The sequence below is a fragment of the Podarcis vaucheri genome (genome assembly GCF_965113315.1).
Source record: "Podarcis vaucheri genome assembly, chromosome: 18".
Classification (NCBI taxonomy): domain Eukaryota; kingdom Metazoa; phylum Chordata; class Lepidosauria; order Squamata; family Lacertidae; genus Podarcis; species Podarcis vaucheri.
The window spans coordinates 13,088,789-13,114,538 of record NC_138756.1 but is presented as its reverse complement, the minus strand read 5'-3'; the positions used below and the strand labels follow the sequence as shown (position 1 = coordinate 13,114,538).

Genomic DNA, 25,750 nt, shown 5'->3' with positions numbered 1-25,750 from the left:
CACAAGGCTCCGGGTTAATTTCCCAACGCGCCCAATTAATCATTTATTTCTTTTATTTTTTAAAAATGTGTCTTGGAACGCAGTTGGCAGGGAGGGGGGGGTGAGGCCAGAGACCTTGCTGGGAAAGGCTTAGGGGGCCCAAGTACAGTGGCTGGATGGCTCAGTGGGTAGAGCACGAGGCTCTTGATCTCTGGGTTGTGGGTCACAGCCTCACGTGGGTTGGACTAGATGCCCCTTGGAGGTCCCACCCAAATCTACAATCCTATCACAGTGTGATGTTGACGATGAGGATGGCAGTCGCACAAACCCCGGAGTCCTCCCCATTTTGGTTCTTCCAGTTGAACCAGTCCTGCCCTCCCGCCGCTTCTCCTGCCAGGCTGGGACGCTTGCCAGGACTCCCTGGGGAGGAGTGGGGTGGGGGCAGGGGGTGGGGAAGGGTGCTCCAAGGTGCATGCTGGCCATGGGTGCTCCTCCCCGTTTCAGAAAAAGGGACCCAGCCTCTGCTTGGATTATTTTGCTTCCTTTTCAATCCTCTCCACCGAGCGAAGGAGGGAGAGCCTTTGTGCTGAAGTTTCCTGCAAGGTGAGGGGTCCGAGTTCGAGAAGCAAAAGGAGCGAGAGAGGCCTCTAAACGGTAAGTCCAAGAAATGCCCAAATCTGTTAAGAGAGAGGGGGTGTTTTTGGCTCTGGGCACCAGATATTGAAAGCACACAAAAGGTGGCAAACAAGCTCAGGGGGGGAGACACCCAGCAAGAAGTTTGGGGGCATCTTATCCCTCTGTACATATTAATGCTTTAATTTGTATTCAATGAAGGCTATGCTGGTGATAATGATAATTAAAGGTGCATTTGTCATCTGTTAAAAAAAAAAGCTGCAAACATGATATACCATCAGTCCTGGAAGTGTTCCAAGCGAAACCTCCAGCACAGTTATTATATGGGGCTCAGATTTTGACAGGCTCACCTTGGAGCTACGGAAGCTGCCAATCAAATTTAGATGGGCAGGGTATAAATAAAATTATTATTGTTGTTGTTGTTGTTCTTAAGGCAAATTTTCTCTGTCCTGCCCTGGGTCCCAAATGCATCATTGCGCCTAGAGGTTAATCTTCCCCGGTAGAATTGTGGATCCGGCGTAGGTCATTTAACTCTTGGCTTGGCCTAAACTCAAATCCCCCCCCCCCGGTCTAATATCCCTAGTGCTGCAAGGTCACAAGAGTGCCTGGTCTAAAATTGCCCATCCAAAACGTCACTCTTGTGGTTTATCAGCATGACATCTGCTCACTTTGGGTTTTAGTAAAGCAAACAGTCTAATTTTCCAGCGCCTAAATGATCTCGAGCGTCAGAACAACTTGGCCACAATCAGGAAATTTTCATTTTGGACAAATAGTCGATAGAGGCATTCTTATTGAAAACCAAGTTCAGCGGTCAGTGCTTTTAACCCAGCTCCGATTGAAAACTTAAGTTGTGAGCTTTCTGGATCGACCCTGAAGATAGATTTTTTCTCATTTTCTTTCCCCCTCTTTGCAGGGGCAGGAACAGGTGGTGGCTCGTTCCAAGGTTTGGCCACCATGCGTCGAAGCCGGACGACGGTGTCCTTTCTGAGTATGGAGGTAAGGGAAAATAATGCGCCCGGGGGATCCCTCTTTAGGGAAGCCTTTAATGTTTAATAGGTGGTTGTATTTTAGTGTTTTGTTGGAAGCCGCCCAGAGTGGCTGGGGAAACCCACCCAGATGGATGGGGTATAAATAAATAAATAAATAAATAAATAAATAAATAAATAAATAAATAAAAATATTTTTTATTATTATTAGGTGTCTGTGGGTGCAGGTTGGTGAGCGCCCGGCCAGGAGGGCGACGGACAATATTTGGGTTGAGGTTGCGGTTAATATCAGGCTACCAGATTTTTTCCCAGTGATTCCGGGGACACTTTTCAACTTCCTGCTAAATAGGTGGATTTTGTCAGGGGACTGATCTGTAAATCCGGGGAAAGGGGGACGCCTGGTAACCTTAGGTGAATCAGTCCATCCGAAGTTCTGGACCCCCCCTTCCCATCTTGCTCCAATCCCAAAGCGCCATCAATGCTCTGCCCTCTTCTCTGCAAGGGGGTCTTGTAAATAAAACCTGCCCTTCTTCCCTTATGGGGTGTCCAAGAGCCCATCTAGAGTCCTTAAGTAGCTTCCCTCTTGGTAGGAGAAGATAACAGAGGCCAAGCAGAGAATATGGAGAAGCAAAGCAGCTAGTGAGCCTGATCTTTATTAATGATCTTTATTGATCTTTATTGATCTGTTGCCACAGGGTCCTCACTCCCCACACAAGGGGGGCAAGCTCTTCTATGGACTCCTGAAATGGCCCTCCCTGTAGCCCAGGAGTGCACAAACTTTTCCCAAAGAGGGCCAGATTTGATGAAGCGAACGTACGTGAGGGCCGAGCAAAGCTTCTTTTTAGGATTGAAGCTGTTGAGCTTTTTTTACAATTGTACCCCAAAGTTGTGGAGCTTCCTTTAGGATTTAACCGCAATGCTGTTCAGCTTTTTTAGGATTGGAGTTGCTGAGCTTTTGGGGGGACTTTACCCCAGGACATAAATGTGGCAACGGGGGCCGCATTTAATCAACCGGTGGGCCGGGTTAGACTCCCGAAATGGACTTTGGATGTGGCTGGTATAGACTTTTTTAACTGCCACCCTGCAATCTACAGAAGGGGCATCTGCCGCAGAGTCCGGCCTGCCAGGATACCTCTTGCTGGCTTGACCTGGAGAGCCTGGCCCTCCTTCTGTGAGGATAAATCTTAATTTCGGAGTCCGGGCCTCAGGCTCCCCTCTTCACCCCCCAAGGTGTGCCCTCAAGGCAGGATTGGGGGGCAGGGGGGAGACAAGGGGGAAGCTTCCCCCCTCTCCATCCCAACTGCAGAGGAAGAGTTGAGGCCCCGGAAAGAGTCAAAAGGGCGTCAGGACTCTCTTCCTGTCCGGTTTCAAACCATGTGGCTTATGTCATTATGGAGGTGTCTGCCTGCGTGCTACGTTTAGGAACATTTATTTTACGCCTTAGCTCTTATAATTCTCATAACTTTAGTTATGCTTCTTAATTAGTCCTTGAGCATCACCTGAGTCACAGCATCTCTTTGGCTTGGCGCTTGCTGGTCATTTTCTGACAGGAAATTTCCCTCCTTTTAATCAATTAACTCTAGCACTTTATTAATCCGGTTCTTCTGTGTCTCTGGGTACGTTTCTCTGTGGGATTTCACTTCATATCATGACGCTGCCACCAATTCATATGGGCGCAACAGCCCTTTTCCCCCCTGGCGCCCTTGGGCTGTTCTCTCGCTTCAAAATGGAGCGCCCGCCTCACACAACACCACTTCTGCTCCACTTTCGGTTTCTCTTTCTCTGCTTCCGCTTTAGCCAAGTCCAATCTCAGTCTCCTCATCTCTCCTTCAGGGGGAGGATTTCCCTCAGATGCAGCAGCTCTGCACTGGGTCAGCCTGAGTCTCTGGCCTGGCGCTGGCTGGTCATTTTCTGACAGGAAATTTCCCTCCTTTTAATCAATTAACTCTAGCACTTTATTAATCCGGTTCTTCTGTGTCTCTGGGTACGTTTCTCTGTGGGATTTCACTTCATATCATGACGCTGCCACCAATTCATATGGGCGCAACAGCCCTTTTCCCCCCTGGCGCCCTTGGGCTGTTCTCTCGCTTCAAAATGGAGCGCCCGCCTCACACAACACCACTTCTGCTCCACTTTCGGTTTCTCTTTCTCTGCTTCCGCTTTAGCCAAGTCCAATCTCAGTCTCCTCATCTCTCCTTCAGGGGGAGGATTTCCCTCAGATGCAGCAGCTCTGCACTGGGTCAGCCTGAGTCTCTGGCCTGGCGCTGGCTGGTCATTTTCTGACAGGAAATTTCCCTCCTTTTAATCAATTAACTCTAGCACTTTATTAATCCGGTTCTTCTGTGTCTCTGGGTACGTTTCTCTGTGGGATTTCACTTCATATCATGACGCTGCCACCAATTCATATGGGCGCAACAGCCCTTTTCCCCCCTGGCGCCCTTGGGCTGTTCTCTCGCTTCAAAATGGAGCGCCCGCCTCACACAACACCACTTCTGCTCCACTTTCGGTTTCTCTTTCTCTGCTTCCGCTTTAGCCAAGTCCAATCTCAGTCTCCTCATCTCTCCTTCAGGGGGAGGATTTCCCTCAGATGCAGCAGCTCTGCACTGGGTCAGCCTGAGTCTCTGGCCTGGCGCTGGCTGGTCATTTTCTGACAGGAAATTTCCCTCCTTTTAATCAATTAACTCTAGCACTTTATTAATCCGGTTCTTCTGTGTCTCTGGGTACGTTTCTCTGTGGGATTTCACTTCATATCATGACGCTGCCACCAATTCATATGGGCGCAACAGCCCTTTTCCCCCCTGGCGCCCTTGGGCTGTTCTCTCGCTTCAAAATGGAGCGCCCGCCTCACACAACACCACTTCTGCTCCACTTTCGGTTTCTCTTTCTCTGCTTCCGCTTTAGCCAAGTCCAATCTCAGTCTCCTCATCTCTCCTTCAGGGGGAGGATTTCCCTCAGATGCAGCAGCTCTGCACTGGGTCAGCCTGAGTCTCTGGCCTGGCGCTGGCTGGTCATTTTCTGACAGGAAATTTCCCTCCTTTTAATCAAATAACTCTAGCACTTTATTAATCCGGTTCTTCTGTGTCTCTGGGTACGTTTCTCTGTGGGATTTCACTTCATATCATGACGCTGCCACCAATTCATATGGGCGCAACAGCCCTTTTCCCCCCTGGCGCCCTTGGGCTGTTCTCTCGCTTCAAAATGGAGCGCCCGCCTCACACAACACCACTTCTGCTCCACTTTCGGTTTCTCTTTCTCTGCTTCCGCTTTAGCCAAGTCCAATCTCAGTCTCCTCATCTCTCCTTCAGGGGGAGGATTTCCCTCAGATGCAGCAGCTCTGCACTGGGTCAGCCTGAGTCTCTGGCCTGGCGCTGGCTGGTCATTTTCTGACAGGAAATTTCCCTCCTTTTAATCAATTAACTCTAGCACTTTATTAATCCGGTTCTTCTGTGTCTCTGGGTACGTTTCTCTGTGGGATTTCACTTCATATCATGACGCTGCCACCAATTCATATGGGCGCAACAGCCCTTTTCCCCCCTGGCGCCCTTGGGCTGTTCTCTCGCTTCAAAATGGAGCGCCCGCCTCACACAACACCACTTCTGCTCCACTTTCGGTTTCTCTTTCTCTGCTTCCGCTTTAGCCAAGTCCAATCTCAGTCTCCTCATCTCTCCTTCAGGGGGAGGATTTCCCTCAGATGCAGCAGCTCTGCACTGGGTCAGCCTGAGTCTCTGGCCTGGCGCTGGCTGGTCATTTTCTGACAGGAAATTTCCCTCCTTTTAATCAAATAACTCTAGCACTTTATTAATCCGGTTCTTCTGTGTCTCTGGGTACGTTTCTCTGTGGGATTTCACTTCATATCATGACGCTGCCACCAATTCATATGGGCGCAACAGCCCTTTTCCCCCCTGGCGCCCTTGGGCTGTTCTCTCGCTTCAAAATGGAGCGCCCGCCTCACACAACACCACTTCTGCTCCACTTTCTGTTCCTCTTTCTCTGCTTCCGCTTTAGCCAAGTCCAATCTCAGTCTCCTCATCTCTCCTTCAGGGGGAGGATTTCCCTCAGATGCAGCAGCTCTGCACTGGGTCAGCCTGAGTCTCTGGCCTGGCGCTGGCTGGTCATTTTCTGACAGGAAATTTCCCTCCTTTTAATCAAATAACGCTAGCACTTTATGAAACTGGCTCTTCTGTGTCTCTGGGTACGTTTCTCTGTGGGATTTCACTTCATATCATGACGCTGCCACCAATTCATATGGGCGCAACAGCCCTTTTCCCCCCTGGCGCCCTTGGGCTGTTCTCTCGCTTCAAAATGGAGCGCCCGCCTCACACAACACCACTTCTGCTCCACTTTCGGTTTCTCTTTCTCTGCTTCCGCTTTAGCCAAGTCCAATCTCAGTCTCCTCATCTCTCCTTCAGGGGGAGGATTTCCCTCAGATGCAGCAGCTCTGCACTGGGTCAGCCTGAGTCTCTGGCCTGGCGCTGGCTGGTCATTTTCTGACAGGAAATTTCCCTCCTTTTAATCAAATAACGCTAGCACTTTATGAAACTGGCTCTTCTGTGTCTCTGTGTGGGATTTCACTTGGTATCACGGCGCTGCCACCGATTCATCTGCAACGGCCTCTCGCTTCCACCAGTTCCCTCCAACTCCCCTCAGATGGTCTTGTCGGGACTTGCGTGACGTAAAACTTCACCATCAGGAGTCTCTGGCAGGATTTGTTCCAATGCACAAGAACAGTTTTATTTGACAAGGAAGTCTCTGACCCGGGGGGGGGGGGGATGACACTTTGGAGACCTCAGCTCCCAAGGTTTTCTCCCTTGTTTTGCCCTTCATCCTCTGGCTCTGGACAAGGTGGTCCTTCCTTCCTTTCTGTCCGTTCCTCCTTCCAAGTCGCAGAGCCAAGAGATGGCTGCTGCTTGGGGAGGCTTCTCTTTCCAGAAGAGTCTCTCCCCTCCGGAGGAGACCTCTCTGTCCACCTTCTCTTCCTCCTCTTTCCGCCTCAGCCTCCCAGTCAATTCCCGGCCTGATTCCTCTTCTCGGGGTTAGGAGAATTGGAAGGTCTGAGGTAGAAAATCCAGTGGTGCCTCGGGTTAAGAACCTAATTCCTTCCGTTCTTCACCTGAAACCGTTCTTCACCTGAAGCACCACTTGAGCTAATGGAGTCTCCCACTGCCACTGGCGCACAATTTCGGTTGTCATCCTGAGGTAAATTCTTGACCTGAAGCAGTACTGCTGGGTTAGCGGAGTCTGTAACCCGAAGGGTTTGTAACCCGAGGTGCCACTGTAAATGTGCCAGGCAGACACATGCATAAATATATAAGTCACATGTCTGAAACAGTACAGGGAAAAAGTCCTGAAACCATTTTGCCTCTCCCAAATTGACCTCAAATGTTTCTTATTCGCATCTTAAATGTGCCCTGAAGGCAGGATTTGTGAGCAAAGAGACAATGGAGAGGTTTTTTCCCTTCCCTCCCTTCTTGCAGAGAAACATTGGGTCAGTTGGGGAGAGTCAAAATGGATTCAGGACTGTCTTCCTGTCCTGTCTCAGACATGGTGCTTATATAGTTCTGTATGTGTTTGCCTTGTAAATTTATGAACGCCAAATTTATATATCGGAGACCTTCAATTCTTATAACAAGGGGAAGGAATCGCGGCTCTGTTTTTAGTCCTGTGGGAAGAATTCCCGGCAGGATAAGCGGCTTAGTTGAATTTGGCAGCTGGGGCAGCCAGAGGGGAAGGGGCTCCAGGCGTCAAAACCTTGGCGCGCATCTTTCCACCCGGCGAGAGCGGCCCCAATCCCAGGAGCGGAACCAGGAGACCCTCGGGGAGTTAGGGGTTTCCCTTGCATGGGAAGACCTCACTCTTGGGGGGAACCCAGTGATGGACCCCGGTGTCCGGGGTGGAGACGCTCCTTCAGGTCTACAGGGCCATTTGGGGCTTTCAGGGTCAGCACCAAGACTTTGAATTGTGCCCGGAAACGTCCTGGGAGCCAGTGTAGGTCTTTCAGGACCGGTTTTATATGGTCTTGGCGGCCGCTCCCAGTCCCCGGTCTGGCTGCCACATTCTGGATTAGTTGCAGCCCCATGGAGAGCGCATGGCAGTAGCCCAGGCATGTTCAAAGTCCCTTTCAGGGGCCTGATCCGGTCTGCCGGTCGGTTTAATCCGGCCCCTGTGGCAGTTTATTTCCTGGGGTAAAATCCTAAAAAAAACTTAATCCTAAAAGAAGCTCAACAACTTCAACCCTCAAAAGCTCAACAACTACTTTTGGGTAAAAATCCTTTAAAAGGTCAACAAGCCACGGGCCTTCACTTTATCAAATCTGGCCCCTGCAGTAGTCCAAGCAGCAGACAGCCAGAGGGGGGGTCCAGCGGTCAAGAAGGCAATTTCTGCCTGTGCCGTGGGGGGAAGCGAGGGGCAGGTGGGGCTCGCCCCCCCGGGAAAGGAGCCCACCTGGGAGAAGGGAAACTCTGACCCTAAACCTCAATCTCTGGGAGAAGAAAAGGCTCCGCAAATCCTGAGCGGAGTCTTCCTCCTCCCGCCCTGGGTCAGGGCAGGCAGGCAGGCCCTGGCTTGCCCTCCGGGTGCTGGGCGATGGGTGCCCCTTCTCTCCGGGTTCCTTGGCAACGGGTCACGCTTCTTGGCCTCTTTGTCAGTTGGCGGCGGAGGACCGGTTAAGGAAACAAGCAGGAATTCCCCCTCGCTCTGGGCTCTTCTTGGCCTCTTAGCGTGCCAGGCCTGGCAGGTCCTTCGCTTGCAGGTTCTGCTCATGCCATGCCAAGCAGGCAAGGATGCCCATCTCCGGGTCCAAATGTGCTTTTTTTGAATACACAATTCAAAGGGTTGGGGCTGATCTTTAAAGCCCTAAACAGCCTCGGTCCAGTAGACCTAAAGGAGCATCTCCAGCCCGGACACCGGGGTCCCTCTCCCAAGGGCCTTCTCAGTGCAAGAAGTGAGGCTACAGGGAAGCAGGCAGAGGGCCTTCTTGGTGGTGGTGCCCGCCCTGTGGAATGCCCTCCCATCAGATGTTAAGGAAATAAACAACCATCTGACTTTTAGAAGACATCTGAAGGCAGCCCTGTTTAGGGACGTTTTTAATGTTTGAGGTTTTCTTCTGCTTTTCAATATTCTGTTGGGGGCCGCCTAGAATGTCTAGGGAAACCCAGCCAGATAGGTGGGGTATAAAAAATAAATTATTATTATTAGGCAGGCTTTGCAAAGCTCTTTTTTTAAAAAAAGACACCCTGATTGATTCTTGTTCTCTCTGCTGGTTTAAAATGTTCTCCTGTTTGGGATTTGCTTTAATTTTACTTTATACAGTATAACTGGTTTTTTCTAGCTGTGGTGCTTCACTGGCCTAGAGACGGTACAGGCCTTAAGCAATACCTTGTAATAATTATAATAACAGTCTGACCATGGGACGCACTCCCTTAAGGGTGTGGATGCTCTCCTTCACTGGATGTTTTCTAGCAGAGGTCAGATGGCCACCTGTTGGGGACTCTTCTGCATTGTGGGGGGAGGTTGGACTAGATGGCCCCTGGGGTTCCCTTCCAGCCCGATGGTTCTGCAAAACAGCCAAGCTGCTTGGGAAAGCAAGCTTGAAAAGTGGGGAATAAGCACCTAAAATAAAGACGCAGCGGTTAAACAAAATGTCTCCCGTTCCCCAGGCTTGGCCCAAATCTCTTAACGTGTGTCTGGATTTTGGGGAGGGGGATTCGAACCCACAACCCGCTTCCTCCAGCTTCCTTCCACCCTTCTAGGAGGCCAGGTCTGGCAGGTGCTCTCAGGCGGAAATGATTGGCAGCCGAGCCGTGAGAGAGAGAGTGGCCGTGCCTGCCCGTAAGTGGCAATTAACCCTCCTGCGGCGCTAATTGGCACCCCAGGGCAACCGCTTGTTGGCGAGGCATCAGGAAAGCAGGTGCTCCCTCTGTGCGTGTTTGTTCCTTAGCTGAGCCTTTTCCCAGGTGCAGAGGGGGAGTTTGGCTGATAAACTCCCACAAGAAGAGCGTCAGCTTCCGGTTTAAATGAGCACTAAGAACCACAAGGACTAGGAGCTTGCTTTCTTTTGAAGGGGAAGTCCAGAGCTTTGCATGTAGACGCTCCCAGGGTTCAATCCCCAGTATCTCCAGTCCCCAGACCATGGATTGCTGCTGTCACACTGAGCTAGAGGAGCAAAATCATAGTTGGAAAGGGACCCTTTGGGTCATCTAGTCCAACCCTCTGCAGCACTGCTCCCTATGGGGACTGAACCTGCAACCTCGGCGTTATCAGCATGCTCTAACCAACGGAGCTGTCCAGACTGACTGTTGGGCCCCTTCCTCCCTTCCTGTTTTATTTGGCATCATGAGGACTGACACCTTGCTTCGCCTTCAGAGGAAGAACGAGATCTTACTGCTTTTGTCCCCCCTTCCTTTCCTTTTTCTAAAATGGCTCGCGTTGCTTTTTCTTTGGAGCGATATCATATGGAAGCAATAATAAATATGGAGGCGAGGGGATGAATTTTTTAAGCCTTTGCTGGAGGCTAATGCTTGCAGTTAATGGATGCTGTCCATAGATGGAGCTAGGAGATGGATCGAACTCGGTGCCTCTTTAATCAACCCACCCGCCCTCTCCCTGCCTCCCTCCCTCCCGCCTTCCCTAAGAGTCATCCTCGAAAAGTCTTTTCAGGGTGATGGTGATCCAGTAGTCATAAGGACATCCAAAGACCACCTCCTCCTCCTCCTCCTTCTTCTTCTCCTCTTCCTCCTCCTCCTCCTTCTTTCCCTCCTGGCCGAGTAAGGTTGTCTTCCATAAACACGGTTTTAACAGTAAGTCCGTGACTGTGGAGGCCAATTCTGGATCCCCATGTCCTTCCACAGTGGGGACATCGGTTTCCAGGCAGGAGTTGATCCCAGTGAGGGTTTGCTAAGTGTGCCTTCTTCTTGGCACGTTTCTCCTTTGTGTCCTGAGTTCGAGTGTCTTCAAAGCCCAGGACACCTTTAGGAAAGGCTGTTCTCCAACTGGAGCGCTTGCAGGCCAGTGTTTCTCAGTTGTCGGTGTGTATACTCCATTTTTAAAGATTTGCCTTGAGAGAGTCTTTGAACCTCTTTTGTTGACCACCAGCGTTATGCTTTCCATTTTAAAGTTCGGAATAGAGGAGTTGCTTTGGAAGACGATCGTCAGGCATCCGCACAACATGACCAGTCCAATGAAGTTGATGTTGAAGAATCATCGCTTTGACACTGGTGATCTTTGCTTCTTCCAGTAAACTGGCATTAGTTCGCCTGTCTTCCCACATCCAATTTTTCGCTCACATCCAGCCTGTCACATCCTTTACATATAATGCCACTCCCTTCCTGTTTTCTTGTTTGATCTATTCCTTTTGAATAGTTTATACTCCTCCATGTCTACATTTCAGTCATGCGTCTCATCCCACTAGGTTTCAGTTACCCCGTTAAGTCGTATTTGTCATCCTGTATTAAGAGCTCCAATTCTTCTCGCTTGTTCCCCATACTCTGTGCATTAGTATAGAGACAACTGAAACTACAGAATCACAGAACTGTAGAGTTGGAAGGGACCTTGAGGGCCATCTAGTCCAACCCCCTGCAATGCAGGAATCCTGCTCCACTGCTGTTCCTGGGTGAGGTCAAGTATAATCTGGGGCAGGAAGAACCAGATGTGCAAATATAGGGTGGGGGACACATGGCTTACTAGCAGGACATGTGAAAAGGATCTAGGGGTCTTGGGGGACCACAAGCTGAATATGTCAACTGAGTGATGCAGCAGCAAAAAAAGCGAATGTTATTCCAGGCAGCCACATGCACTGACCCAGAAGTCATTCTCTCCAGCTGCTTCCTCCTTGTAGTTTCCTACCCCTTAGCAGGTTTCCGCAGCACTGCTGCAGCTTCCAATGATCGTATTTAATCCAGCCCTTTGTTGAGGACTAGAATCTTACTTTTTTTTATTTACCGGTAGTCCCTTATGCCTTTTTTTCAGAGCTGTAGTGTGTCATTCCAACTCGGCTTCCTATTTCCGATAGCAGGGCACACAAGCAACAGTGTTCCCTTGTGGTTCGTGCTTTCATAGCTGGTGTTCACAGGTAGACTGCCTCTGAACCTGGGGGTTCTCTTTATTTTAGAAAGACGGGCAATGTGGCAGCCGGGCGAGGAAAGGGTGCTTCCCCAAATGGTCTGAGCACACTGCTGACTCCCCCCTTTCTTTTCTTTCTTTTCCAGAGATCCCGAGAGCAGCTGGACTTGGGCCCTGGCGTCGGAGCTCTCCCAGGGAATGCCGTCAAGCGCCGTTTCTCAGGGACGCTGTTGCTGCCGCCCCTCGCCTCCCGGCATGTGGCAGCCACTGACCTCAGCCGTGCCCCGGAGCCAGAACACGGCAGGGTTGTTTTCACCATCGAGGAGACACCCCCAGCCAGCACCGAAGGCACCAGCGTTATGAGGTAAGAGGTAGAGTTTTTCCCTGATGGTGTCGAGAAGGAAAGACCCAGGGCATGTCGTGGGCTGTCAAATCTGCACGGTTTTTGGTGGCTTCTGAGCCTGCACAGAGTGCCTTCCTCTGAGAAGTTAGGAGCTAAGAACTGCCTCTCGCCTCTCTCTTTTTGGATAGAGTCTCCATTCCATGCCGAGATCGAACTCGTACAGCCAGCATCCTCTGGGGTGGAGGGGGGTGGCAGGTAGAGTCCCTCGAGGGCCAGATAGCAAGCCTGGGGGGGGGGCCCACATCTGGCCTCTCCCCCAGCCTGGGGCTCACAGGCCCTGCAGCTCTGTTTACCTCTTAGATAGGAGAGGAAAGATGAGGAAGACTGCCAATTTCCTTTCCCTGCTCAGGCTCCTGTGCATTTTTCACAGCTCTGTAGCAGGCATAAATCTAGGGACCCCCGCCCCCGTTTGCCTTGGCGATAAAAGTGATTTGGACGGCAACATTTCTGCCTGCGAGTCCCCCTTCCCCGCATGATCCACCAGAGGCAGGAGGAAGAATTGGAGCAGTCAAACCACTTTATTGCTCGTCTCGGTAATAATTAAGCTGTTGCAGAAATTGACTGGCTGATTGATTGAATTTCCTTTGCTTTTCCACTGCAAGGCACAAAACCGGCTTCTGTGGGAAGGAGGAGGGGTGGGCAATCGTTTCGGGCAGATTAAATTTCAATTCTGGTTTAAAGACGTGCTTGCGTAAAAAGTTTCCTGCCTGGTTGCAAGTTCAATTTCTGGCAGCATCTCTGGGGAGGGCTTAGACACCTCCACCCACCGCCTGAAACGCTGGAGAGCGGCTGCTTCCCTTCAGTGTAGCCAGGGCTGAGCTAAGCCTGATTCTGTATGAAACAGCTCCCTATTAAAATCAGAACACTGAGGACTAGACTCTTGCTTTATCGTTAGGGGAAGGAACATGGCCAAGTTCCTGTGTGGCTCAATCCTAGATGGCATCTCTATGGGGGGCCGGGGAAAAGGACTCCTCTCTCACACACCCTGGAGAGCTGCTGCCAGCCTGTGCAGGCATCATTGAGCTTGAGGGGCCCAAGGCCTGGCTTAGCATCAAGGGAGTTTCTGTGGGTGTTTTTACAGCGTCTCCCCCACCTCCCCTTGATGCGCCATCCATCAAAGGGAAGGAAGGAGCCGCTGGAGGGCGTTTCGATTGCTGCTTCTTCATTTCTGCCGGTTGCAAAAAGAGTTTAGGGGTCTTTGTGTGCGTCTTAACATTTATTTCTCCCCCAGTTTGAATGGGGACAGCTCCCCCAAAGGAATAAACCAGCCGCGTCTGCATTTGCCTGGCATTTCTTGGTGGCGGTTTAAATGAGAAGGGGCTGGCGGTGCAGCTAAGGGTGGCTCAGCTGGCAGCAGCAGGGGCTCCCCCACAAAGGGAAACGGGTGCGTGGCAAGGCTGGCACTCAGGACAGGCAGAGGGGGCACCATGGAATTGGAGAGTTGGAAGTCCTCCAAATCCCTGAGTCCCCCGGGTCTGAATCTGACACGCTAACCACTACACACCACGGTCTCGCTGGCCACTCTGTGACACCCTGCTAACTCCCATCGCAGCCTGGCGCTGTTCCTGGCACCCTCCCAACCCCTTTGGCAACCCACACGTGAAAAGCACGCAGGACTCCTGGGTTCTGCTTAACGCTGGGCATAGGGGTCCTCTGGGTCACCCACTTAGGGGGCTCAGGGCACGGGGGCTGCCCTAAGGCTGCTTCTGAGGAGCCGAGGCGCCGGGCTTGGCTTCAGATTCCTCAGGGCGGTTGGTCTAGATGTCCTTCAGGATCCCTTCCAGCTCCACGATTCTATTATTCCATGTTCCTGAATCAAAGAAGAGGCTGCTGGGAAGCAAGCATGGGCAGAGCGCGCCCCTTCTCCTCGCCTCCTTTCCCGGACAGAGAGGGCGCCTCTGGCCTGGCCGCTGGGTGAGCCGCTTTTGGGGGGGGGCGGGAGGGGGCGGGGGCTGTCAGCAGCGCGGCTCCCTCCCTCCCTCGCCCGGCTAAGGAGCCCGGAGCGCGCTGTCCGCGCCGGCTCTATATAACGGGGAGCGCGCGGGCCGGCGAGGCGGAGGCGGCGTCTGGAGCGCCCGGAGAAAGTTTGCGGCTTCAGCACCGCGCCATGGCGGACAGCAGCGCCTCCCGGGCCGCCCTGGAGCTGAGCCGCCAAGGGGCCGGGCTGGCCAAGCCGCCCAAGCACCTGTGGCGCCAGCCGCGCACCCACATCCGCATCAAGCAGCGCTTCCACTCCGACACCGAGCGGGACCGCCAGGCCCGCGCCTCCCTCCGCCCGGCCCTCCAGAACCCCAGGATGTCCTGGCCCTCCTCGCTCCACCGCCGGTAAGAGCCTCCCCTCCCTTCCTTAGCTCGAGCCCCGCGCGTCTCTGCCGAGGAAACCGAATGGGAGAGTTGGAAGGGACCCACAGAGGCATCTAGTCCAGCCCCTGCAGCCGGACTGCTGAGCAACCACCCCTGGGGGAGGGGGAGCTCAGCGGGTTTGGGGTGGGAGGTGGGTGTTAACTTGCCCACGAGGAGGAAGGCGCAGGAGCCGCGTGCGGAACGATCCCTTTTCTTTCCCGCCCTCCGGAGACCTCCGTGTCCCCTGAGGCTCCAGAGATGCGCCCTCGGGGTGGATCGCGGAGAGGGGGCGTTGGGGGGGCGTCTGGAGGGGCGAGAGAGGACTTCTGAATTGCGGGAAGTCCCTTGTGGAGGGGCAGGGCGCAGCAAGGGGCAAGCAGGGCGCATCCTGAGTTTGGAGAGGTTTCGGCGAAGGAGCTTCCTGTGCGCCCTGGGTCTCTCTGGATGGCGGCTCTTCGGAGGGGCTGGGCGACCTGCGAGGGGCGGGGGAATGAGACCTGGCTGCTTATTTTGTAGGGGGGGGGGTCCGTCTCCTTCACCCGAGGCGAGGCGTGGGGGGCCCCTCTAAGAACCGGTGTGCACTCTGGCGCTCCACGGACGCATCGCCTCTCCTCTCGGAAACTGCCCTTTGCGCTGAGTAGGGAATGGGGGGGGGGGTGCCTACATTTGGTGTGTTTCTTGGGGGGGGGCGGGATCTCGCACTATAGGAGAAGCTTCGGAGCTGCGCGCATCCCGCGTTGGAGAGGGTCTCTGCGCGCGCGCCCTGGATTCAGGATTGGGGAGAGCACAAAAAACATGAATCCATTAAGAGTTGAGGGCAGCGTCACGCTCCTTCTCGGCTAAAACGAGCTGCGTGTTGGGGTGCGGGTGGGGCTTCTTTGGTTGGCGACCCTCTGCGCTGGTCCAGTGAGGGGAGGCAGGGGCTGGCATGGAGATTTTAGGGCTCCGAAGCCACCCTAATTTTGGAGAGAGCGGGGCGTGGTCAGCAGAGCTTCTACCGGGTGTCTGGGAAGGGTCTTGGTGGTGGGTGCGGTCCGGGCGTGGACCAGGGGGGCGCCTGGCCAGGGTGCGGGGTGGTCTCTGTCGCAAACCCCTCTCTATGGATATCTCTATGGATATCTGACCCAAATGGGCATTTTCGGCCCGTAAAGGAAGTTCGCTGGTCTTCGTTTCATCCTCCGCACTCTAAGCAGGCGGGGGGGAGATCTCCATGGCAGAGCATCTTAAGAGCCACGGAGCTGTTGTCCTTGCCCTCAAAACCATGCAATCGTCTAGTCCTCCTGATTCTGGTTTCAGCAGCAAGCCGCTTCATTCCCAGCCAGACCATTGGTCCGGGTGGTAGTTCTCATCCCTATCTGCAGATGCAGCCTGGAAATCTTTCGGGTGGTGCAAAACAGGCGTTTCATTGCTGAGCTATGGCGCTCCTCTATTGATATAGCAAGATCCTAGTCCTCATGGGGCAGAATAGTTCCACCTTCCATGGGACAGCCCCTGCCTCTCAGCTTAACTTACCTTGCAGGGGGGGGGGATTGTGGGGATTAAATGAGGAGTGGGAGATGTCTAGATGTATTGCTGGATAAGTGTTTCATGGTTTTTGTATTTGTATAAAAACCAATAAAAAGGATTTTTTAAAACAAAAACGAGGCATGGGAGGAGAACCATGTACTGTACGCTGCCCCGAGCTCATTGGAGGAAAAGGTGGGGTGGAAACACAAGAATATAAGACAAATTCATGGTGCTGCGCCTCTTTGCCCCTGACCAGCGACTGCATTGGGGTGACTTAGAGTTAGGATCATCGGAAGGTCAGACCATCTGTTCATCTAGCTTCCTGTTGTGTACTCTGACTGGCAGCCGCTCTTTTCAGACAGGGAGTCTTTTCCTGGTCCTGCCTGGAGACACCAAGGATTGAACCCTGGGACCTTTTGCGTGCAAATGAAGTGCTCTGCGCACTGAGCCTGCTTCTGCCAGCACCTCCCTGTGACTTTGCCGCCTCCGCGCCCCGAAGGGAGGGCCTGGGAAGTCCGAGATGAGCTGCCCTCCTTTTATTCTCTTTCCGCTCATTTCCTCCAGGTCCTCCAGGTGCAATTTGCCAGCCTGGATGTTCCAATCCGACCGGGAGAGAGAAAGTAAAAGAGAATAATGAGGTTGGTTTCTGCAGCGGCTTTTGTGTGGAAGAGAACAAAGCCAGCCTCTCTCCCTCGTCTTCTTTTGCCAGATGGAATTGTCTGTGCAGGGACGGGGAAGTAGGAGAAGCAGGAGATGGTTCAGAAATGCCTGCATTTATATGACTCAGAGTAAGGCAGCTTCTCATACCTTCCTTTCAACCAGAACCTTCATTCAGGAGCCGTAGAAAAAAGAAGCCTCCAGAGGCAGGGGCAGTCTACCTGCTGTGTGCTCAGAGTTAAGGGAACATTGCAGCCGCCTGGTCTGCTAAGGCAGCAAGTCGCTGTCCTCTTAAAGGGGGGCAGAAAAGGTGTCCCTTTTTGGGGGGGGTGATGGGTGCAGACTTCTGGGTTTCAAGAGCTGCTTTGTCAGGGCGAAGGCCTCATGCAGAGCCATGGAAACCCTACGAGGTTCTGTCAGGAACTGGTCTGTTTGCCGCTCAATCTGCCCCGCCGCTATTTTTTCACCCCCGCATTGCCACGTTCCTCCTCCTGTTCGCCGCCATCCGTGCCACCGGCGACATTTGCCTGCCAAGAACCCGGTCCTCAAGGCGCTTCTGTTGAACCCTGACTTGCAGCTGCTCTTAGCTGGGTCCCGAGTGCTTCCTCGCTGCCTACCCAGAAGAAGGCCAAGTCCCCTCACCCCACCCAACGTCTCCTCCCCCCCCCTCAATTTTTTTTATTAATTTTCACAAAATTATAAACGAACAAAACATAAACAAACAAATATAAATCATAACCTTATTAAAATTACACTTATTAACATTGTTAAGTGACTTCCTCGCTTCCCCTTGGTTGAATTTCCATGCATATCCTTATAACGGCTTTCCAAATCCCAACGTCTCCTTTTGGCGCCGGCGACGCCACAGATGGCAGCACATTCTGCGTTTTATTTCTGGGAATAAAACCTTCAGCCCTGGATTGAGAGGCCCAGTGTGTGGCGTTTCTTTTCCAAGTGTCATTTTGGAAAGAGTTTGCCCTGTGGCACTCAGGAAAGGGCAGAGACTAGCACGCTGGTTAAATTCTTTCTTTCTTTCATCCGAAACCTCTCTTTTGGCCTCTGTCTTTTTTCCCTGTGTGGATTAAAGCTGAGCTCAGTGGAGCCTCCCCTGGGCAGGGCTGTTAACCACTGAGGATCAGATGTCAGGGACACACAGACACACACAAAGGGAATCAGATGGCCCTCTGCTCGTGTCTTCTGGGTAAACTGGGTTTAACCACTGGGCACTCTCACCAACAGCACTCTCTTGCCAAAGAGGGTGCCCGTTGTGCCTCTGTGCAACCCAGAGACCTCTTTCTGCTGAGAGCGGCTGTGGAGCAAGCCACCCGCTAGAGAGGATGCTGTCTGTGCCAGCACCATCAGAGCAGGTGGTACCCGTGGAACAGGAACTCCCGGGGAAAGACAGAGGGGCGGCATGCTCAACGAGATTCTGCGATGCCCTGAAAGCCCTGGGACTCTCTCTGCCCTAAAGTGCAACATCCCCAAAAGGCTGGTTGACGGATCCATGCTTTGCCAAACTGCAGAGTACAGAGCAGATGGTCTCTATGGCAGTCTCAGTCCCTTCCCAAACCGAAGCCTGTCTATTTTTAATACCAAAGTCTGAGATGATTGATGGGGAGGAGAAGAGTGAGAGGTTTGTGTGTTTGTGTTTGTGTGTGTCACATGTACACTCGCACACCATCGCAGCAGAGCAATTTTTGTCTCGGAACAGAGTGCCACCTGCCATCTGAAACCCCAACGAGGACAAACCTTGCAACTAGCTTAGTGCTGAATATATTCACAGAGGGGAAATGAAGGCTCATTTTGAAAAGAGTTGAACGGGGCAGGTTCTTGAGGCGGTGAGAATGGCGGCGGCAAGTGATGGCAAACAGACTTCAACAAAGAGCTTTGTGCTGTTATAGATTTGGGGGCCCCCCTAAACCCTAGAAATTAATAAATTGCATAGAATTTGGATAATTTGGGATGTGAAGGGAGAAATTTTGCTTCAGAGGAATTTTGCTTGGCCCTAGGCAAAACCACCTGGCCAAACCAGGGCCATTTAAGAAACAATATGGGGCCGTCGAGGGCCACAGGCAATGCAAGAGAATTTCTTCCCCCTTGTTGAGAGGTGTGGACAGAGACTGGGGGTTGTGGGAATGTGGGTAGCAGGAGAGGATATATTGATTAAATATTATCCTTCCTCACTCACGCTAGTGAGCTGGTAGCAGAGTACATTCCCCAGTATATTGCAGGAAGCTAGTTGACAGATTCGTTTGAATCTCTTGAGTTAAGCAAGTCAGTCTGGCTTGTCTACATTGGATTGTTCCTGGTAAATTCCCCTTTAATCCCTTTAAAAAAGAATAAAGACACAACAGTCTTCTTTTAGAAGAAACAAGAAGTTTACTTACATTCAGTTCACAGTTTGATCCTGAAGGCAGGCTCTAGCTTGTAGTTACAGAAGAGAGAGTGGGCTTATCCCATGTGGGGATTGAGCCCATGTGCTGCTGGCTGAGAGCCAGCAGACAGCAAAAGACATCAAGATGGAATAAACTGAAGAAGAAGAGGGAAGATGGCTGCGTGACCGGCCCTTTGATGGGGGGTCTGCTAGGATCACGGCCCTCTACCTGGTCACACACAGACAGATGCTCCAGACCAGGTGAGGGAGGAGGTCCTCCTGGCTGGAGGAACATCCCCCTGTGGGTCAGTCCACAAGTGTTGTCCACGAGTTGGAGTCTTGAATTGCTGGAGCAACAAAAACCCCTTCTACTTGCATATATATCTTTATCTATATCTGCAAAGCTTGTGAGCTTTATGTATACAGCAACGCCTTGACCTGTATTACTGAAGCCTTATCTTCTGCAGCAGTTTTGAACCTTCAGTTGCCTCTGTGGGCAACGTCTGTTTTGTGGGTATCTCAGCACCATAAATGAACTCTGTGCCGCATAAAGAAGTCTTTTCTTTTATCTGTCTTGAATCAACACTCCGCTCCGTCAGAAGTCCCTATGTTCCAGTGTTTGGAGAGAGGGAGAGAAAACTTCTCTCTATCCTCTTTATCCATCATCATTTTTTTATGTCATGTCTGCTGTTCTCACCTGGGGGAATTAAAAAAAGAAAGGCACACTGTCAACAGGACCAACAACACTCTGAAAGTCTGAACATGATTGCTTTCGATTCCGAGTTTTGAGGCTGTTAATAAAGAATGAATTTTTAAAAAAAACAACATGACTTTGCTGAATTGGTGGCTTCCGGCAAGGATTTGTGAGTCGTCCTTGTTTTGATGGCACCTAGTTCCTCTGCGGTCAGTTTGCCCTGCCTGAGAGAGAGAGAGAGAGAAGGCATTTGAGCACCTTTGGGAGAGAGAGAGAGAGTGGGTGAGTAACTCAGGTGACAGGCTGGGGGGCAGGGAGCGAAAAATTGTACACATCTCTTGGGAAGACAGGCGAACTAATGCCAGTTTACTGGAAGAAGCAAAGATCTCCAGTGTCAAAGCGATGATTCTTCAACATCAACTTCGTTGGACTGGTCATGTTGTGCAGATGCCTGACGATTGTCTTCCAAAGCAACTCCTTGATTCCAAACTTTAAAATGGAAAGCGTAATGATGGTGGTCAACAAAAGAGGTTCAAAGACTCTCTCAAGGCAAATCTTTAAAAATGGAGTATGAGCACCGACAACTAGGAAACAGTTGCCTGCGAGGGCTCCAGTTGGAGAACAGCCTTTCCCAAAGGTGTCCTGGGCTTTGAAGACACTCGAACTCAGGACGCAAGGGAGAAACGTGCCAAGAGGAAGGCACACTTAGCAAACCCTCACTGGGATCAACTCCTGCCTGGAAATCAATGTCCCCACTGTGGAAGGACGTGGGGATCCAGAACTGGCCTCCACAGTCACTTAGGGACTCATTGTTAAGACCATGTTTATGGAAGAGCTGTCTGGAAAGCCAGGGGTCAGACCCAGAGGCATCTCTCCAGCCCCAGACATCTAGGGATCCTCATCCTATCCTCACTCTAGCTATCAGTAATCCAGAGCCTCGGGTGCCATTGAATTCTTCCATCAGCGTCTAGTGATTAAGCCCGGGCTTTCTCAAAGCTGGACCGACGTTTCCGCATCTCCCCTTGCGAGATCCTTGCTGACCTGCCTGCGAACTCTCCGCCAGACAGAAAAAACCCATTTCCTCCTTGTTTTCTGCTTCTTGAATCCCCAGGCCACAAATCAGGGGGAATGGCTGGGCTGCCAGGCAGTGAACCTCTGCTCTTTTGTTCCTTGAGTCCAGCACTGCTGCAGGATTCGGGAACCGTAGAGGTGCAGAGTGGGAAGGGGTCCCCCAAGAGTCATCTAGTCTGACCCGCTGCAATGAAGGGACGACAGCGAAAGAATCATAATCACCAAGCTGCTCCTCTGAGCCCCAGCCAGCCTTATTGGAAGCTGTTCTCCGATGAGGGCTTCAGGTGTGCGCCATCCTTTCTCTATTTTTTATAACGATTTATTGATTTTCAAAAGATAACAGAAAATAAAAACGAGAACAATACCAAAACAAAACAAAACAAATTGACTTCCCTCTAGCCCCTTCCTTGGTTCCCTTATTTATCAATATACCGCATGTCCATTGCTCAGCTTGACACCTATTTAAATTACTTCTTATCCGTTCATTGCAAAATTGCAAGTGGTTTTTAAAACCCTGCTAATGTCTTAACCTGTGTACACTGTTTCTGTATATATGCAATAAACGTCTCTTCGTTGTCGTCTCTTCCTCTTAGTTGTCAATTTTGCCATTTCAGCATATTCCATTAATTTAACTTGCTCATCTTCTTTGGTTGGGACCCCTTCTTCTTCCCACAGACATGCACCATCCTCAAATGGCTTGGCAGGAGACTTGCCCTCATTGAGGTTGCTTTGGGGTCCCAGCAGATGGCTTGGGAAGCGGGTGGCAGGTGCAGCCGCCCGTCTCTCAGAATCTCCCCCCCCCCCCAGTTGCGGGAGAGTTTCTACCTCTTTGCGCCTGGCAGTTTTCCATCTAGAAAAAGGTTTGGGGCCTGGCAGGAGGGGCAGCGGCAAATGGAGGCTGTAAGGCTGTTAGGGAGAGACCGGGAGCTTCTGTATAATTGAAGGCTGTTCCCCCCCCCACCCACTCTTTTCCGCGGAAGTCGAAGCCTTGTATCCAGGGGGCTCAGGTGCAGAATTTAATTCCGAAGCCCTTCATCACCGAGAAGCCTGGAAGGCGTCGGAGGGGAATGAGAACGCTCTTTGAGAACTGGCCTTGGAGCAAAATCGATAAATATATACATATTCCTTTCTCTTTTCCCCTCCCTCTGCCTTCAAAGCGACTTTCCCCTATATTGTCAACCCATGACTCACTCGCTAGTAATTCCGCTGTGGGTTTTTAGTTTCTTTCGAAGTGGGTGTGTGTGTTTTTCAAAAAGATATACGCAGACCAAGCTTTACGATGATTCAGCTCTAGATATAGCTTAGCGAGGGAACTCTTGCTGGGTCAAGACCATGGGCAGGCAAACTAAGGCTCGGGGGCCGGATATTAGGCCCAGATATTCCTAAAAATGCAAGAGAAATATTATTGTATGCTATGGTAGCGGCAAGAATTCTAATCACTATGAATTGGAAAGGAGAGAAAACACTGACAAAGCTGGAGTGGCAAACTAAACGGTTGGAGTACGCCGAGTTGGCTAAATTAACACAAAAATTGAGGGGTCTCTCTGATCAGACATTTATTAGGAAGTGGGATATGTATATAAAAAAAATCTAATGGATTATTGTAATAACATGACATCTGTGGCAGCCTTTGAATGACTTCTGCAGTATGATGGATCAGTATGAGAAATATAATATTGATGAAAGTTAACAAAAGGAAACAGATAGATTAAGTGATAGACGCATGGTGGGGTGACGGGAAGTTGTTAGGAATCCAAGAGGAACATATTGTAATGTAATAAGTTTTATTTATTATTTATTTCCTTTATAGATAATACTTCTATGTGTTTCTTCATTTTAATTTCAATAAAACGTTTAAAATCGAAAAGAAAAGAAAGGGAGCAGCCCATTTCCAAACCGGGTCTTTCCCCTGGGAGGTTTTGGCCCGCAAAGTGTTGGCCGTGGGGGTCTCTCTGTTCCTCACTAGCTCCCTCTGAATCAGTGCCTGGTCACTAAATGCCGGCATGGGTGAGGAGAGCACCATTTGAGTCATGCCAGGCGCTCCTTCGGGTGATTCATGACAAACTCATGTGCTGCCAGCCCAGCCGAGTCGTGCCTGAGTGGCACCCCAGGGCCCTGCAAGGCAGCTGCTTCCACAGCCCGAGGGGCTTCGCTGCTGACCCCCACCCCCGGCCGCCATAAAGAGATCCACCCAGTGTGTCCCAGACTAACCTGATATCGTTTTTTGACAGAATTACAAGCCTGGTAGATGAAGGGAACACAGTGGATGTAGCCTACCTTGATTTCAGCAAGGCATTTGACAAGGTGCCCCATGATATTCTTGTAAAGAAGCTGGTAAAATGCGGTCTTGACTATGCTACCACTCAGTGGATTTGTAACTGGCTGACTGACCGAACCCAAAGGGTGCTCATCAATGGCTCCTCTTCATCCTGGAGAAGAGTGACTAGTGGGGTGCCACAGGGTTCTGTCTTGCCCCATCCCCATTCCCTGAGCTCTGAATCTTCTTCCCCTGGGGGTTCCCTAGCTGGTTCCCCCCACCATCCCTCTGCCTCCAACCAGCCCAGACAATGCTAAGCTAGGTGGCCCCAAGGGTCTGACTCGGTCTAAGGAGTCTTCCTAGGAATGCAACCTGGTCACGCAGTCACATCAAGGCTGTGCAAGTGTGCAGAAGAGATACCTGCCCTGTCGATTTTTTTCTTGAGGGGTCGACGCAAAGCCTCCACCTCCCAAGGCAGTCTACCTTTCTAAGCGCCAGACACTTTGGTCCTGTGGAGAAGCAGGAAGCGAGAGCTGGTGTTGCGTGTCTGTGTGGATAGGTGAGGGAGGAGGACTGCTTGGGAACAAACCGGTGGCAATACTTTCTTTTTCTTTTTAAAAAAGAATCGGCGGGCCCTGTAATTGGTGGCCATTAGGGGTGGCTACTGACAGGCAAAGGGAGAGGATGATCTCAGGAATGGCCGTGACAGAGGCTGGAAAGGATAATGGCGCAGGACTGCTTTTAGGGGCGTGAGGCGTTTGTGCGTGAGTCACCCTTCCCGACCTGTTTGCCTCTGCTCTGCAAGTGCCGCCATTAAAACGTCTTCCTTGTGCCAAGCTGAATCCTGAGCAATGCACTTTGGAGTCTTAGCGACTGTCATGCGGGCAGGAGCAGCATTTGGAGATCTCCTGCATTCCCCCCCCCATCCCAGAGCTACACTGCCTCAGGCTGCCCCCACTTTCTGCACTGTAGACAGCAGCCTCCTTCCAAATGTACTGGGCATTTTGCTGCAACGGGGGCAGCCCTCCCAGTGAGCGAGGCCCCGGGCATCTTCCCCTTGCCCCTGAAGCCTTCCCATTGCATTGCAAGCGGGTTGGAGTAGACGAGCCTCGGGGTCCCCTCCAGCCCTCCAGTTCCAGGGTCCTTGAAGTCCTTGGCAGCCGCAAATCCATCCTGGGTCCCTTCAGAACTGGCATCCCTGTGTTATAAGAAAAAACACTGCTCCTTTTTGGTACCCAAAAGCCTGTCTAGAGTCCTTATGTGGGTTCTCTATCAGTAGGAGAAAATAACAGAGTCCAAGCAGAGAATATTAGAAGCAAAGCAGCTTGTAAGCCTGATCTTTATTAACTGTTGCAACAGGGCCCTCACTCCCCACACGCAGGAGGGAGGAGGAACCCAAAACAAGCTTTTATATAGACTTTTGAAACTGCCCACCCTGTAGCTCAAGACCACCCTCCTCCAAAACATCATCCATACATCATAGAAAGAGGCCGTCCCCAGCAAAAAGGGGAGTGTGTTGCTTCTCTCCTGTATGCCAGGAGACCTGAGAATGCCTTATCTGATTGCCTATATCTGATTGATATACTTATGTATGTGTTTGCCTTGTACATTTATGAACATTTATTTTATATATATAAGACCTTAGAATGCCTAAAACACCTTAGAATTCTCAGAAACCCCTCAAGCCCACAATCTTGTTTTGTGGTTTGGTTCTTAACTTGCAAACGCTGGCGAGGGAGAGAGAGGAAGGCTCCCAGTTTGTGAGCTGGAAAGGAGCAAAATTACCTTTAAAAGCCCAGGTCCCGCCGAGCATGGAAATGGAGCGAGCAGCAGTCTGGTCGAAGGCTGCTGTTGTGCTTTATTAGCCCAGACCTGTTTATTGCCCTGTAATAATGGTGGTGCAGGAGATATGGATCTGGCTGCTTGCCTTCCGATCGAATTTCAGCAGAGGGGAAAGTCAGGCTTAGGAAATGGCCTTTCCTGGAGAAGGAGGCTGCCCCCCCCCCGCCTCTTCCTCCAGCTTCAGGAGTTTTCGATTTAGAGTCTCCTGGGGGTACCAATCAGTTCTGCATTATTTGTCCCAGGGGGGAATTCAAAGGCCAACTGCTCTTTCAGCCCCCTGAGCCTGCAAGGACCAGAATGGGCAGCCTGCAAAAATGCGGGCTGCCAATTTGGATGGTGGAACACAGCTGGTTGGAGCGTGGCGCCGACAACGCCAAGGTTGCAGTCTTGACCCCCCATAAGGGACAGCCTGCATTGCAGGGGGTTGGGCTGGATGACCCCTGGGGGGTCCCTTGCAACTCTACAATTCAGTGGTCCCTTGGTTCTCAAACGGCTTGGTACTCAAACAACTTGGAACCCAAACTCGGAAGTAAGCGTTCCAGTTTGTGAACTTTTCTCGGAAGCCGAACGTGCTCCGTTTTGAGTGTTATGCTGAGGTCTGTCCGTTTTTGCTATTTATTTTGCGTTTTTGTTTTTGCAGCTCTTTTCGGGTTTTTTTGTGACCGTGTGGAACCCAGTTCAGCTACTGATTGATTGTGTGACTGCAGTACATTGTTTATTGATTTCCTTTTGTGGATCAATGGTCTCGTTAGATAGTAAAATTCATGTTCAATTGCTGTCTTAGGGCTTGTTTTTGAACGTCTGGAACGGATTAATCCGTTTTGCATTCCTTTCTATGGGAAAGCGCGCCTTGGTTTTGGAACTCTTTGGTTTTGGAACGGACTTCCGGAATGGATTAAGTTTGAGAACCAAGGTACCACTGTACTATGAATTCATACATACACAGAAT

General features: G+C 51.3%; 1 protein-coding gene across 2 annotated transcripts in view; it reads left to right on the top strand.

The window, feature by feature from the left end:
- Positions 1–536: 536 nt before the first annotated feature.
- LOC309522778 (3',5'-cyclic-AMP phosphodiesterase 4C-like) overlaps positions 537–25,750 on the top strand; it is a 54,833-nt gene continuing 29,619 nt past the window's right edge. Inside the window, exons 1-3 of one of the 2 annotated variants that reach the window (XM_082206333.1) lie at positions 537–633; positions 1,526–1,608; positions 11,801–12,018. In XM_082206333.1, the coding sequence (XP_082062459.1) occupies positions 1,567–1,608; positions 11,801–12,018 (260 nt within the window). In that variant the 5' untranslated portion in view covers positions 537–633; positions 1,526–1,566. Of the gene's footprint in view, positions 634–1,525; positions 1,609–5,870; positions 6,159–11,800; positions 12,019–25,750 lie in introns of those variants that run through there. The other variant, XM_082206334.1, reaches the window with a different exon arrangement.